This window comes from Octodon degus, unplaced genomic scaffold (assembly GCF_000260255.1).
Source record: "Octodon degus isolate 3935 unplaced genomic scaffold, OctDeg1.0 scaffold00008, whole genome shotgun sequence".
Taxonomy (NCBI): domain Eukaryota; kingdom Metazoa; phylum Chordata; class Mammalia; order Rodentia; family Octodontidae; genus Octodon; species Octodon degus.
Window position 1 is genome coordinate 12,867,048 of NW_004524584.1, and position 11,516 is coordinate 12,878,563.

Below are 11,516 nucleotides of genomic sequence, written 5' to 3' on the forward strand. Positions count from 1 at the left end.
CTGAGCTATCTCCGTTGGCCTCATATAATCTTCTTGATGATTTGCTGCCCATAGTTCTCTTTCTTGGTTGGGTCCTTGTTTGCTTTTGGTATCTGGGTAATGCTTCAAGGTATGACTTTTGTTGTTGTTGTAGTATTGCACTCCTTTCAATTTCATTAAAGAGTTTGAGAAGTAGCAGTACTAGGTCTTCTCTAAATTTCTTGTAGAATTCAGCAGTGAATCCATCAGGACCTGGGCTTTTCTTTGTTGGTAGATTTTTAATTACTTATTTGGTTTTATTGACTGATATTGGTTTATTTAGGATTTTAATGTCTTCTTGATTCAGCTTTGGTAATTCATATGTATATAGGAATATGTCAATTTCTTTTTTCCATCTTATTAGAATATAGATTGGCAAGGTAGATCAGTGGACTAAGCACCTGATTTGTCAAGCACAGGGGCCAGGGTTCGATCTCTGGTCCTATACACCATACTGGTCCCTGTCCCAGAGCATGCTGAGCTGGCCACCGAGTTGCAGGCATGGTGGTGCGGGCTTGTAATCTCAGTGCTGGGGAGGATGAAAACAGGAGGATCACTCCAAGTCCGAGCTACATAGTGAGACCCTGTACCAAATACATAAATGGGGGAAAAAAAGAATGTAGGTTCTCAAAGTAGGTATAGATGATCTTCTGGATTTCTGTGGGATCTGTTCACCCTTTTCATTCCTCATTTCATGGATGAGTCTTTTCTTTCCTTTTTTGATAAGGTTTGCTAAGGATTTGTCAATTTTGTTTAATGTTTCAAAGAACCAACTCTGATTCGTTAATTTTTTTTTTTTCTTTTGGTGGTATCAGGGATCAAACACAGGACCTTGTGCTTGCCACACGAGCACTTTTCCCACTGAGCTATCTCCCCAACCCTGAGTCATTCTTTTTATGTTTTTTTGTTTGTTTGTTTGTCTTCATTGCATTAATTTCTGTTCTGTTCTTTATAATTTCTTCATTCCTACAAGCTTTGGGCTTGACTTGCTCTTTTAGTAGAGGTTCAATATTCAGTTGGTTCTTTATAGGTTGTTATATTTTCCTGATATAGGTATCCACTAATATAAATTTCACTCATAGGACTGCTTTCATTCTGTCTCATAAATTCCAATGTGTTGTATTTGCATTTTCATTTAATAGAAAATGTTGGATTTGTTCTTTAATTTCATCTGCGACCCATTGGTTGTTCAGGGGGCTGCTGTCTGATTTCCATGTGTTCATGAAGAAGTGAGCTTACCTTCCTTGGCAGGCTGCCACTGTTAACTTCTTTTCCTTTTTTCCAGTACTAGTAATTGAATCCAGGGCATTTGCACAGAGCTACGCGTCCCCAGCCATTTTTCATTTGTATTTTGAGAGAGGATCTTGCTAGATTGCTAAATTGCCCAGAGTGCTGGGATTATAGCTGAGTATCCAGCTGTCATTTCTAGACTGTGTCGAACAGCCCTGTTTCTCTGTCTGAGGCTTTTCTATTCTGCTGAGAGTCAGCATGACTTGTCTGCACCCACTCTGAGGACTTACCAGACTAACCCCTCTCCTGTGATTCCCCCAGAAGTGGATCAAGGGAATGTCATGACCCCTGTCTCACAAGTGAGCTCAGAGAGGCTCATTGCTTTACCTCAAGTACAGTTTCATGATGAGCCTGTGCAATGGTGCACATTTATAATCCCAGCACTAAGGAGGCTGAGGCAGGAGGATCACCATGAGTTTGAGGCCAGCCTGCACATCATGAGATCTTGTCTCAAAAAATACAACCAACCAACAATATCAACAAAGAGTGGAGCTGAGCCTTGTATGACACAGGATAAGGTGGGATTTGTTCCCCAAATGTAGGACATGGCCAAGATAGTACCAGGCACCAGAGGCGCGCACACTGTTCCACACCCAGTGTCCTGCCTCCAAGAAGTGACATCAGCTTGCTGCTGATGTGTAAATCTTCAGCGCCTTTCTTGCCTACTCACAGGCCCTTAGGCTCAGAGCACTTGGTTGGTAAAAGTGCCCACCTAGAATCAAAGAATACTGTCTTTCTTTCTTGTCTTGCTTTAAATTTTGTTTTTATTTTATTTTTAATTTTTTGAGACAGGGTCTCACTATGTAGTTCAGGCTAGCCTTGAGTTCACTTTGTAGCCCAGGCTGGTCTTGAATTCTCAACAATCCTCCTGCCTCAGCCTCCTGAGTGCTGGGATTACAGCATGCACCACCATGCCTGACTTGTTTTTGTTTCATTGTGCTTGTATTTATGGAGTCATTTTACTTATGGCAAATCGTTCTGGTCTCCTTTTCTTTTAAAGTGATCTTTTTTTTTCTTCTTTTAAAATGATCTAAATTCATCTCAGTTCAAAAGTAGGTCTATTCAAGAAACAAGGGTCTGGCCTTAAATACAGATCCCAAAACTTACTACTATATCTGCGTAACCCCTGGATAAGACATGGAATACTTTCTTTCCTCTGGGCCTCGGTTTTTAATCTCTTCTACACTTAATTTATTTTTATAGGTTAAACAATATGATGGCTTAGGAACTTAGCACTCTGGCACATGGTTAGAAACTTAATGCTATTTAAAAAAAAATTATCGGGGCTGGTGAGATGGCTCAGTGGTCTAAAGCACCTACTTGGAACAAGTTTGGCAAAGCACAGGGACCGCGGTTCAATCCCCCAGCACCACATGCCAGCCAGTCCCGCCCCCTGGTGGGCTGAGCTGGCCACATACACGCACACACACACACACACACACACACAATAAATAAATGTTAAATAAATAAATAAATTAATTAATTAAAAAAAAATTATCCCAGGACCAGGTGTAGAACTACACAGTTCATACCTGTATTTCTACCACTCCAGAAGCTGAGGGAGGAGCATCATGTGTTCCCACCAGCCTGGGGTATGTACTGAAGTCAAGGCCATCTTGGACTACATAGCCAGTCTCTGTCCCAAGACACCCCCCCCCAAGTATCATATTGTCCATATTATACTAATATTATTATTACTGTTGTACTTCCAAGGGTCAAACCCAGCACCTGTGTATGCTAGATAAACACTCTACCACTGAACTATACCTTAGGCTTAATATTTTCTTTTTTGAGGCAAGGTCTTCCTATGTAGTCCAAGGTGGTCTTAAACTCACCATCCTCCTGCTTCAGCCTTCCGAGTGCTGGGATTACAGGTGTGCACTGCTACACCCAGCCCATTCACATCATTCATCTTAATTTTGTCACATCACTTGCCTGCTAGAGTAGAACAAGTTAAGGAGTATTGGGGAGCTGGATGCTGCTGCCTGCTGCCTAGCACAGTGGTCAAGTACTGGTATAATCAAATGCCTGGAGATCTTCAAGACAGGGTGAAGACATCGCTGGGACCTGGGGGACAGAGGTCATGGATGTTGCTAGATATCTAATGTTAGACACCCTGTGCTGCTGAAAGAATGTTGAAAGTTGACAGATCTGAACAGAAAAGGGAAAGAGAAGTCTAAGCTCTAATTGAGCACAATGTGTGCACGTGTGTGTGTGTGTGTGAGAGAGAGAGAGAGGAGAAAGGAGAGAGGGAGAGACAGAGAGAGGGAGAGGGAGAGAGAATGAGAATGAGAATGGAAAGTGAGCCTCAGGAGATCACAGTGCCAGGCAGGGTGCCTGCAGTGTCTCTGAGCCATGCAGCTAGAGCACAGAATACTGGAGCGGTTTCCATAGAGACACGGATGCTCCAGGAAGGAGCAAAGCACACTGGTGGGAGAGGGGCCCCTCTGGTGCCCCAGGTGAGAAAGGCAAAGAGGAGATGGCTGGAAGGCCTGGGTTCACCCTGTCCATTCTCTGCCCTACTAGCTTTATCCACCGGCGCAGAACCTGGGGAAGGGGGAGGTAGAGAGCCCAGGGGACCCTGAGGGCAAGACGGTGCTGGCAGTGTAGGCTCCTCTTCCTCCCTCAGGCCTGGCAAAGGTGTGTGTAGGTAGAGGAAGGACAAGCTTTCTCCTTTTCCCATTCCATGCAGGAGCACTGGTCAAGGGTCTGTCTGGTCCCAGGAATTAAACTCACAAATTGTGAAGCCTCCAAATTTATGCCACCAGCCCAGGCTGCCCCCGCTGCCCCAGCTCCTCTCTATTCAGGTGTCCAACAGGCATCTTCAGACTTACTTTTCAACATACCCAGCTACTTTATACTGCAGGACTTTTAAAGTATTTTCCTGTCCTGCACCTGGAGCTGTGTCCCCTCCCAGTCCTTACGGGCTTAAGGGAGCATTGCCTGGAGGAAGCAAATCAGGAAGAGGGGAGAGAGCCAGATGCATTTGCAGGAGGTGGAACTGCAGCCTTCTGCTGGGCAACGGGACCCAAACCAAGGGGCACGTGGGGAAGTGGTGGCAAACTGAGGCGCCCTTCACACCCTGGGGACCAGATGGGCCACAAAGGACAGGCAACTTACTGACCACTGTTATCTACTGATTTTTTTTTTTTTTTTTTTTTTTTTTTTTTTTTTTTTTTTTTTTTTTTTTTTTTTTTTTTTTTTTTTTTTCTACTGTTTTTTTTTTTTTTTTTTCTTCTTCATCTTCTTCTTCTGGTGGCTCTGGATATTGAATCCAGACCCTGTGCATACCATGCTCACAGTCTGCCACTGTCCAACCCTTAGCCCTTTCGCTGTCATCTACAACCCCTATGGGCAGGCACGGAGTCAAGGCCCGCAGCTATAGACCCTTGGGGAACTGTGTGTCTCATATCCCTCATCCAGAGGCTGGTGGCAATGAAGCCCACAGCCAGCCACCAGGGAGTGCTGGTGATGCAGACCTCGAGCCTCATGGTCTGAGTCTTGTGGCTCTGATTGGTCTGCTGGGCAGTATGTGCCCCTTTGGGAGCCAATCACTGTCATAAGAGAAATGCACTGAGCTGATTGGCTCAGGTTGGTGGCCTGACCCTTTGGGAGCTGGGAAGGGGACATCTAGGTCCTGAGGATGGGTGCTAAGGGGGCGCTACCCATTCTTTTTCTGCCTTCTCTGCCTCTCCCTCTCTACTGGGAGCCAACTTCCCCAGTGTTCCCATATTTGTAGTTACTATGTTATGGCTAGGATGGGTTTGACACAGCTAACATTTACCCTAGGCTTCTAGCCCCTCAAGTCTTTACAAGGACCCGATGACCTGCACCGTGAGACCGAAGAAGAGGGATCCCCGCGGGTCCCACTTACAGCATATCACCGAGGAACAAAAGCAGCCCCAGCCGTGGTCACCACAGTGCTGCAACGTACCTCTGCCCGGCCCTGCACGCAGAGCTGAAACCCCAGCGGGCTCAGCCTCTCCAAGGGCCGCTTCAGCACCGGAGGCCTCCAGGTCCCGGCCCTGTGCGCCATAAGTGGAAGTGGGATCTTAAGTGGGGGAGATGGAACTGTCCGCCGGGTCTCCCTGCTCCACAGCAGCATTATTTCCAGCTTCTGAGAAGAAAGGGAAAGGATTCCCAGTCAGCAGTTGAGTGAATGCTAAAACAAAACAACACTGTCCCCTAAAAAAACAAACCAAAAACCCTAAAGGCTAGTAAATGATGAGGATGGAGGCGAAGCCGAGAACCAGGCAGGGCTGGGAGGGCTGTGGGTGCTGATCGTGTCTCATCTGGTTTCCCGTATTTCCACAAAGGCTTCACGGAGGAGGTGGTGGAGGCTGTGACCCGATGGAGGGTTCCAAAAAGTGTCCATCCCCCCGGCAGGAGGCCCGTGTACCCCGGGCGTGCGGTACCGGGTACCCGGAGTAACGATGCCTTCTCTTCCTTCCCCACCGCGGCCCCTCTCGCGCAGCCCTGTGCCTGGTCCTGGGCTGTATGATCTTCCCCGACGGCTGGGACGCGGAGACCATCCGGGACATGTGTGGGGCCAAGACCGGGAAGTACTCCCTAGGGGACTGTTCGGTGCGCTGGGCGTACATCCTGGCCATCATCGGCATCCTCAACGCCCTCATCCTCTCCTTCCTCGCCTTCGTGCTGGGCAACCGGCAAACAGACCTTCTCCAGGAGGACCTGAAGCAGGACAACAAAGGCGAGTGCGGGCGCGCGGGCGCGGGGCTGCGGGCCGGGCAGGGGAAGGGGAGCCGGGTGAGCATGTGATCGCGGGCGGGCGACCTCACCCCAGCCCAGGAGATGCTCCGAGGCCCGCCAGCGGAGGGTCAGGTCAGGGCGGGCAGCCAAGCTGGGTCTGTGCCACAGAAGAGGGTACATCTGGGAAAGAATCCTGAGAAGAAAATGGAGTTATGTTTTTAAGTTCCTTCTGGCACTGAGCATTAACCCCAGTGCCTTCTCATTGTACATCTCCAGCCTTTTTCTTCTTTTTTGTGGTGCTGGGTCCCGAATCCAGGGCCTTGTGCATGCAAGGCAAGAATTCTACTACTGAGCCACATGTCCAGCCCTCCAGCACTTTATAAAAACAATTTTGAGGCGGGGTCTCTCTAAATTGGCCAGGTTTGGGCATGTCCTATGCTAGGATTGCACCCAGCTAAAATAGAAATTAAGTTCTAGAAGATGACAGAGTGAATCTTTGTGAAACTCAAAACTAAGCAAATGTGGCATCAGTATGGTATGATGGGATATAAAACAGGGCATGGTGCTGTGTGCCTTTAACCCCAGAACTCAGGAGGTTGAGGCAGGAGGATCCCTACAAATTTAAGGCCAGCCTGGACTAGATAGCAAGTTCAAGGACAGCCTAATCTACATAGAGAGATCTCATCTAAAAACTCCCTCTTCCCCTACACACCAAAACCAAAAGCAAGCAGAGGGAAATGACAGGGTGGTGGTTATCTGTGGTTAGGATGGAAGAGGACAAATGGGGAGCATCAGAGGGCATGTGGGGATATGCAAATTATTAATAAAGTTATAGTTCTCTATTACTTTTGTGTGTGTGTATTCCTGGGGATGGAATCTAGACCTGCTACGTGCTAGCCAAGTGCTCTACCAGTGAGCTATACCCTAAGCCCATATATATATATATATATTTTTTTTTTTATTTTGTATTTTAGTACAGGGTCTACAGGATCTCACTACACAGCTAGGACTCATAGTGATCCTCCTGTTTTCAGCCTCCCAAGCACTGGGATTACAGGCGCAGGCTGCACACCTAGTCTTTCTCAGTGTCCCCCTTAGGGGGCGGGGCCGGCAAGGCCTACATGGATCCAACCCTGGTCCTTGCACCTGCCTACGCAGGTGCTTTAGTCCACTGAGCTATCTGGCTGGCTCCAGAGTTATATTTCTTATTTTTTCCAGTTATGGTTTTTTAAATTTATTTATTTGATACGGGTCTTAATATGTAGTTCAGGCTGCCCTTGAATTTACTATGTAATCCAGGCTGGCCTTGAATTTGTGTCGATCCTCTGCCTAAGACTCCTGAGTGATAGGATTACAGGACCAGTTATAGTTTTTGGATGGTGCAGTTCACAGTATTTACTATATAGCATGCTATATAATTAGTACATTACACATAAATTTTATATACATCAAGCAACAGTAGAATATAATAAAGAAAATTTTTACACGTAAGGCCAGAGTCTCAGGGGTAGCTTCTGTCTTTAGACCCTTTCATATGCATGAATAAACAATGTAAAAGGAAGGAATTAGCTAGGCATGATGGCATGTGCCTATAATCTTAGTGCTTTGGGAGGCAGAGGCAGGGGGATTATAAATCTGAACCCAGCCTAGGCAGTTTAGTGAGACTCTGTCTCAAAATAAAAATAAACAAAAGCTGAGAGTGTGGCTCAGCGTGAAGGCACTGAGTTCATTCTCCAGTACTGGGGAAAAAAAGAGAAGAACTGTAGTTTATTAACCAGCTTTCAAGGGCTCCCAGGGAGGTTCTGGGGCTTTACTTGCCCCACCAGGGCTAAGGTAAGTATCTTGTTCAGTCTCCTCATATGCACACCCATGTGTTTTCTGGGTTGCTCTAGCAGTAGAACTGCACATTTCCAATTGCAATGGTAGCGCCAGATGGCTCTGCAGAGGGTGGCACCAGGGGCCCAGCCTGCGTGCGGGGTGGGGTGCTTTTCATAGTCACAACCTTCCTGGAACCGTTAGCAGGAGTGGGATCGTGTTTGGCACTTTATATTAATTCCCTTTGTCCCTGGCTGTCTTTCCTCACTTGTGCAGTGGCTGTCGTGACAGTGATTGCAAGAGCTAGCAAAGCAGTCTCTTGTTAGCAGGAGGTGATCAGCACTGTGGTAGAAGTCTTGGACTCTGAGGCAGACCGTATTCAAGAAGGCTGAGCTCAGACATTACTTAACTCTTCATAAAATGAGGGTGACAAGAATAGTACACAAGGGAACCAGCGAAGAGCAGGATCACTGTTTCACCCAGGCGTCTGTGTTCTGGCTGTGAGGGCAGGGCCTGCCCTCTGGTGGCAGCTTCCAGAAGTGCAAGACCATGCCGGCTCCCATGGTCTTTCTGAGGCTCAGTGTGGGATCAATTAGGACCAGGTGGTCAGCTTCGGGCCCTGCCTCCCTCCCCAAAGCTTACTAATAATTCAGAGTCCAAAAGTGAGCTCTTCCCTTGCTGGGGACTTCTGTCCCTCATTGGGAGCTCAAGATGAGTGAGCCTTACAGTTCAGTTCTGAGTCACAAGCCTTCAGAACAAAAGGGAAAAACCACACCACCACTATCCTGAGGCATGCTGTGTGCCAGGCCCTGGACTGGTTCTCAGTTTGCAAAGTAGCGTCATCCCCGTCTTCAGCAAACGTGGGCTCAGGAAAGTTGAATGGCCCTGAGGGTGGCTGAGGGAGGTCTCTGCCTAGCTGATCTCTGATGCTCTCCAATTCTCTCTCTCTTTCTCTTAGACTTCGTGGGCGCTACAGTAAGCTCTGTGTTGCGGCCAGGGGGTGAGGTCTCTGGATGGGGAGTCCTCCCCTGCCCTGTGGCTCACTCACAGGGACCCTGAAGGCCAACATCCCAGCCCAGGAATTGGCCTGACCTCAGCTTGTCCTGTCACCTGCCCTCTCATCCCTCTGTCCAGGCTCTGAGGGAAGATCTTGGACTGAGTTATCAACTACAGCCAGCCTGGGAGTTCCAGGCTCTGAAGAAAAGACGGGGCCGGTCTGCAGCCTGGCAGTGGGGAGAGCCCTGCGGACCCTGGGAGGGACTGATTCTGGTTCTCATCTCAGCGTGGCCTAAGGGACCTGGATCCCCTGTCCCTTGGCTTCTTCACTCCTCTCCAGACTGGCCTGCAGATCCCCAGGGAAGGGAGGTGCCCTGGTTCTGCCTCCCAGACTCCCCCAGTCTGGAAGGCTGCATCCTGGCTATATCCTTGCCTCCTACAGAAGTTGACTCACAACACTGCCCCAGGTGGGCCAGACTCTTTCCTACTTTTTTTTTTTTTTTTTTTCCCTGATGATGGTTCCACCACATCTGCCACAGAGCTCCAGGTGCCACCAGCCTTGCCGGGGCTTCCTCTGCCCCTGCCCCAGCCCACTCCCAGGACCCTGAAGGAGGGTGAGCTGTGCCAAGGGAGAGAGCATGGGAAGTCACTGTCACTTGCTGCCTGGAGCCCTAAGCATCCCAGAGCTTGCGAACAGATGCAGCTTCTGGGGGCAGGGAGAAGGTGCCAGCCTGGATGGCCTGGCCTCCTCTCTGCCATCCACGATGTCTCACCCATGACTGGACCCTTGACCTTGGCTTGTTTTGTATAGCACAGACTTCTTGGTCCTGGTGTCAGGGTTAGGGTGGGGCTGGGGAGGGGGCCTGCAGAAGGTGGGCAATTAGGGGATTGTCACCCCTTCTACCCTTCTTGTGGCCCCCACACCCCTGGTATCTGCCAAGGGCAGAGACTGTCTTGCCTCTTTGATACTTTTCTGCATAACTTGAACTTGCAGGTCACCTCTGAACAGGGTACCCCTGTCCCCACTCCTGGGCCTTGTGAACCCGTCCCTGCCTCTTCCTCTCTTTGCCCACCTGTCACCTTGTGATATGACCAGGGTGTGCAGCCTCTGGGCAGTGCTTGGAGCTGAGGCATGAGTGTGTGTGTGTGTGTGTGTGTGTGTGTGTGTGTGTGTGTGTATGCGCGTGCGCGTTGGAGAGAGGCAAAGAAGTCTTCTCCTCCCACCCCCACAGTGGGGCTTCTCCATTTCCCTCAGCAGTATGGGAGACTCCAGGCACATCCTGAATGCCCCATATTACTTTGTAGATTTGGTGGCAGAGCCATCTAGCCTTGGGAGCCCTCCGGCTTGTGGCTGTACAACTCCTGCTAGCACCTGGTCAGGGGCAGCGGACCAGCTTCATCTTGAGTCCCTGCTGCCTGGTCCACTGTGGAGCAGGAGGGTCGCCTCCCAGGCTGCCTGAGGAAGTGTGCTGTTATTGTTGGTCATGTTTGTCTCTGCCAGCGGAGAGGAAAGCAGCTCCAGAGCCACGTAATTGCCACCCCTGTGTTCATTTCCATGGGACTTGGACCTGAGAAAGAGCTGAGTCTGACAGCCCCATCTGGAACCTTAGATTCCAGCCCCTGCTCATGCGGAGTCCGATCCCACCCACCTCTTACTCTCGCAGAGGCCCAGCCCACAGGAGCACTGGTGGTGGGGCAGACAGCAGGGACAGGAGTAAGTTCTCCAGAGTCCAAGCAGAACCAAGGGTTAGAGGGAGAGTGCTAGAAGGCAGGGAGCAAGGGACTGGGAAGAAGAAGAAAGGGGGACCAAGGGTGCAGAGGGCGTAAAAGCAGCAGGGAAGAGGCAGATGCAGAGAGAACTGAGAGGGATCTGGAGACACAGGAACAGAGCTGGAGAAATGAGAAGGCATCTGGGGGAAGAGGAAGGAGTGGAGAGACAGGAGTGGCTGGCAAGGCTAATGGAGAGATGGCTCGCAGGGGGCAACACTGATGTGCAAGGAAAGGGCCTGGAAGAAGAGAATGGTGGAGCCGGATGCTGCTGCGTGGGCCACAGGGGCGGTGCTGCTTGCTTTCCAAAGGACACCAGAGGTCCAACGCCCCCTGCTGTAGTGGAGGCTAGAACCCACCCCCTGGAGGCCCCCTGGCTGGAGACCAGGGGCACAAGAGCCCCAGGAGGATTGTAGGGGCAGCCATCCAGAGGGGAGCCTAGTCTCCTGAGTGTTAGGAGTGGGTCAGCACTGACAGGGGGGTGGGGAGAGGGGCAGTTCCCTTTTGGGGTGGTCTGGTATTGCTTCCATGCCATCTTCTACCCAGCCAGCTGCTGCCTGGGTGGAGCAAGGGGCAGCCTAGGAAAAAGCAAGCGTCTTGGGGTTAGAACAGGATGGGGTGGGCTGAGGCCTTGGATAGCCCTTGAGTAGTTTAGGGAAAAGACAAGTAGGAGTAGGAAGCAAACCATAGCCCCTCCTTGGAAGACTGAGCAGAGGTGGGACAGAGCAGGGAAAGGTGCTTCTGTTGAGGGCCCAGGCGAGTGGCTGCAGTGGCCTGTGGGGCAATGCAGCACCAGGCAAAGGACAGGCCTTTGATTTGTCCCTATGCAGAGCCTGAAAAGTGGGTTTGGTCTTGGGGAAAAGATCTGACCCCAGGAGGGCCTCTTGAGTGCCATCTGAGAGCCTCCAGACTTTAGGTCT

At 49.9% G+C, this 11,516-nt stretch overlaps 1 protein-coding gene across 1 annotated transcript in view; it reads left to right on the forward strand.

Moving 5' to 3' along the window:
- The window catches only part of Lhfpl4 (LHFPL tetraspan subfamily member 4), a 37,261-nt gene extending 28,369 nt beyond the window's left edge, over positions 1-8,892 (forward strand). The window contains exons 2-3 of the mRNA XM_004625049.2: positions 5,783-6,019; positions 8,792-8,892. Coding sequence (XP_004625106.1) covers positions 5,783-6,019; positions 8,792-8,892 — 338 coding nt within the window. The remainder of the gene's footprint in view (positions 1-5,782; positions 6,020-8,791) is intronic.
- Positions 8,893-11,516: the final 2,624 nt, after the last annotated feature.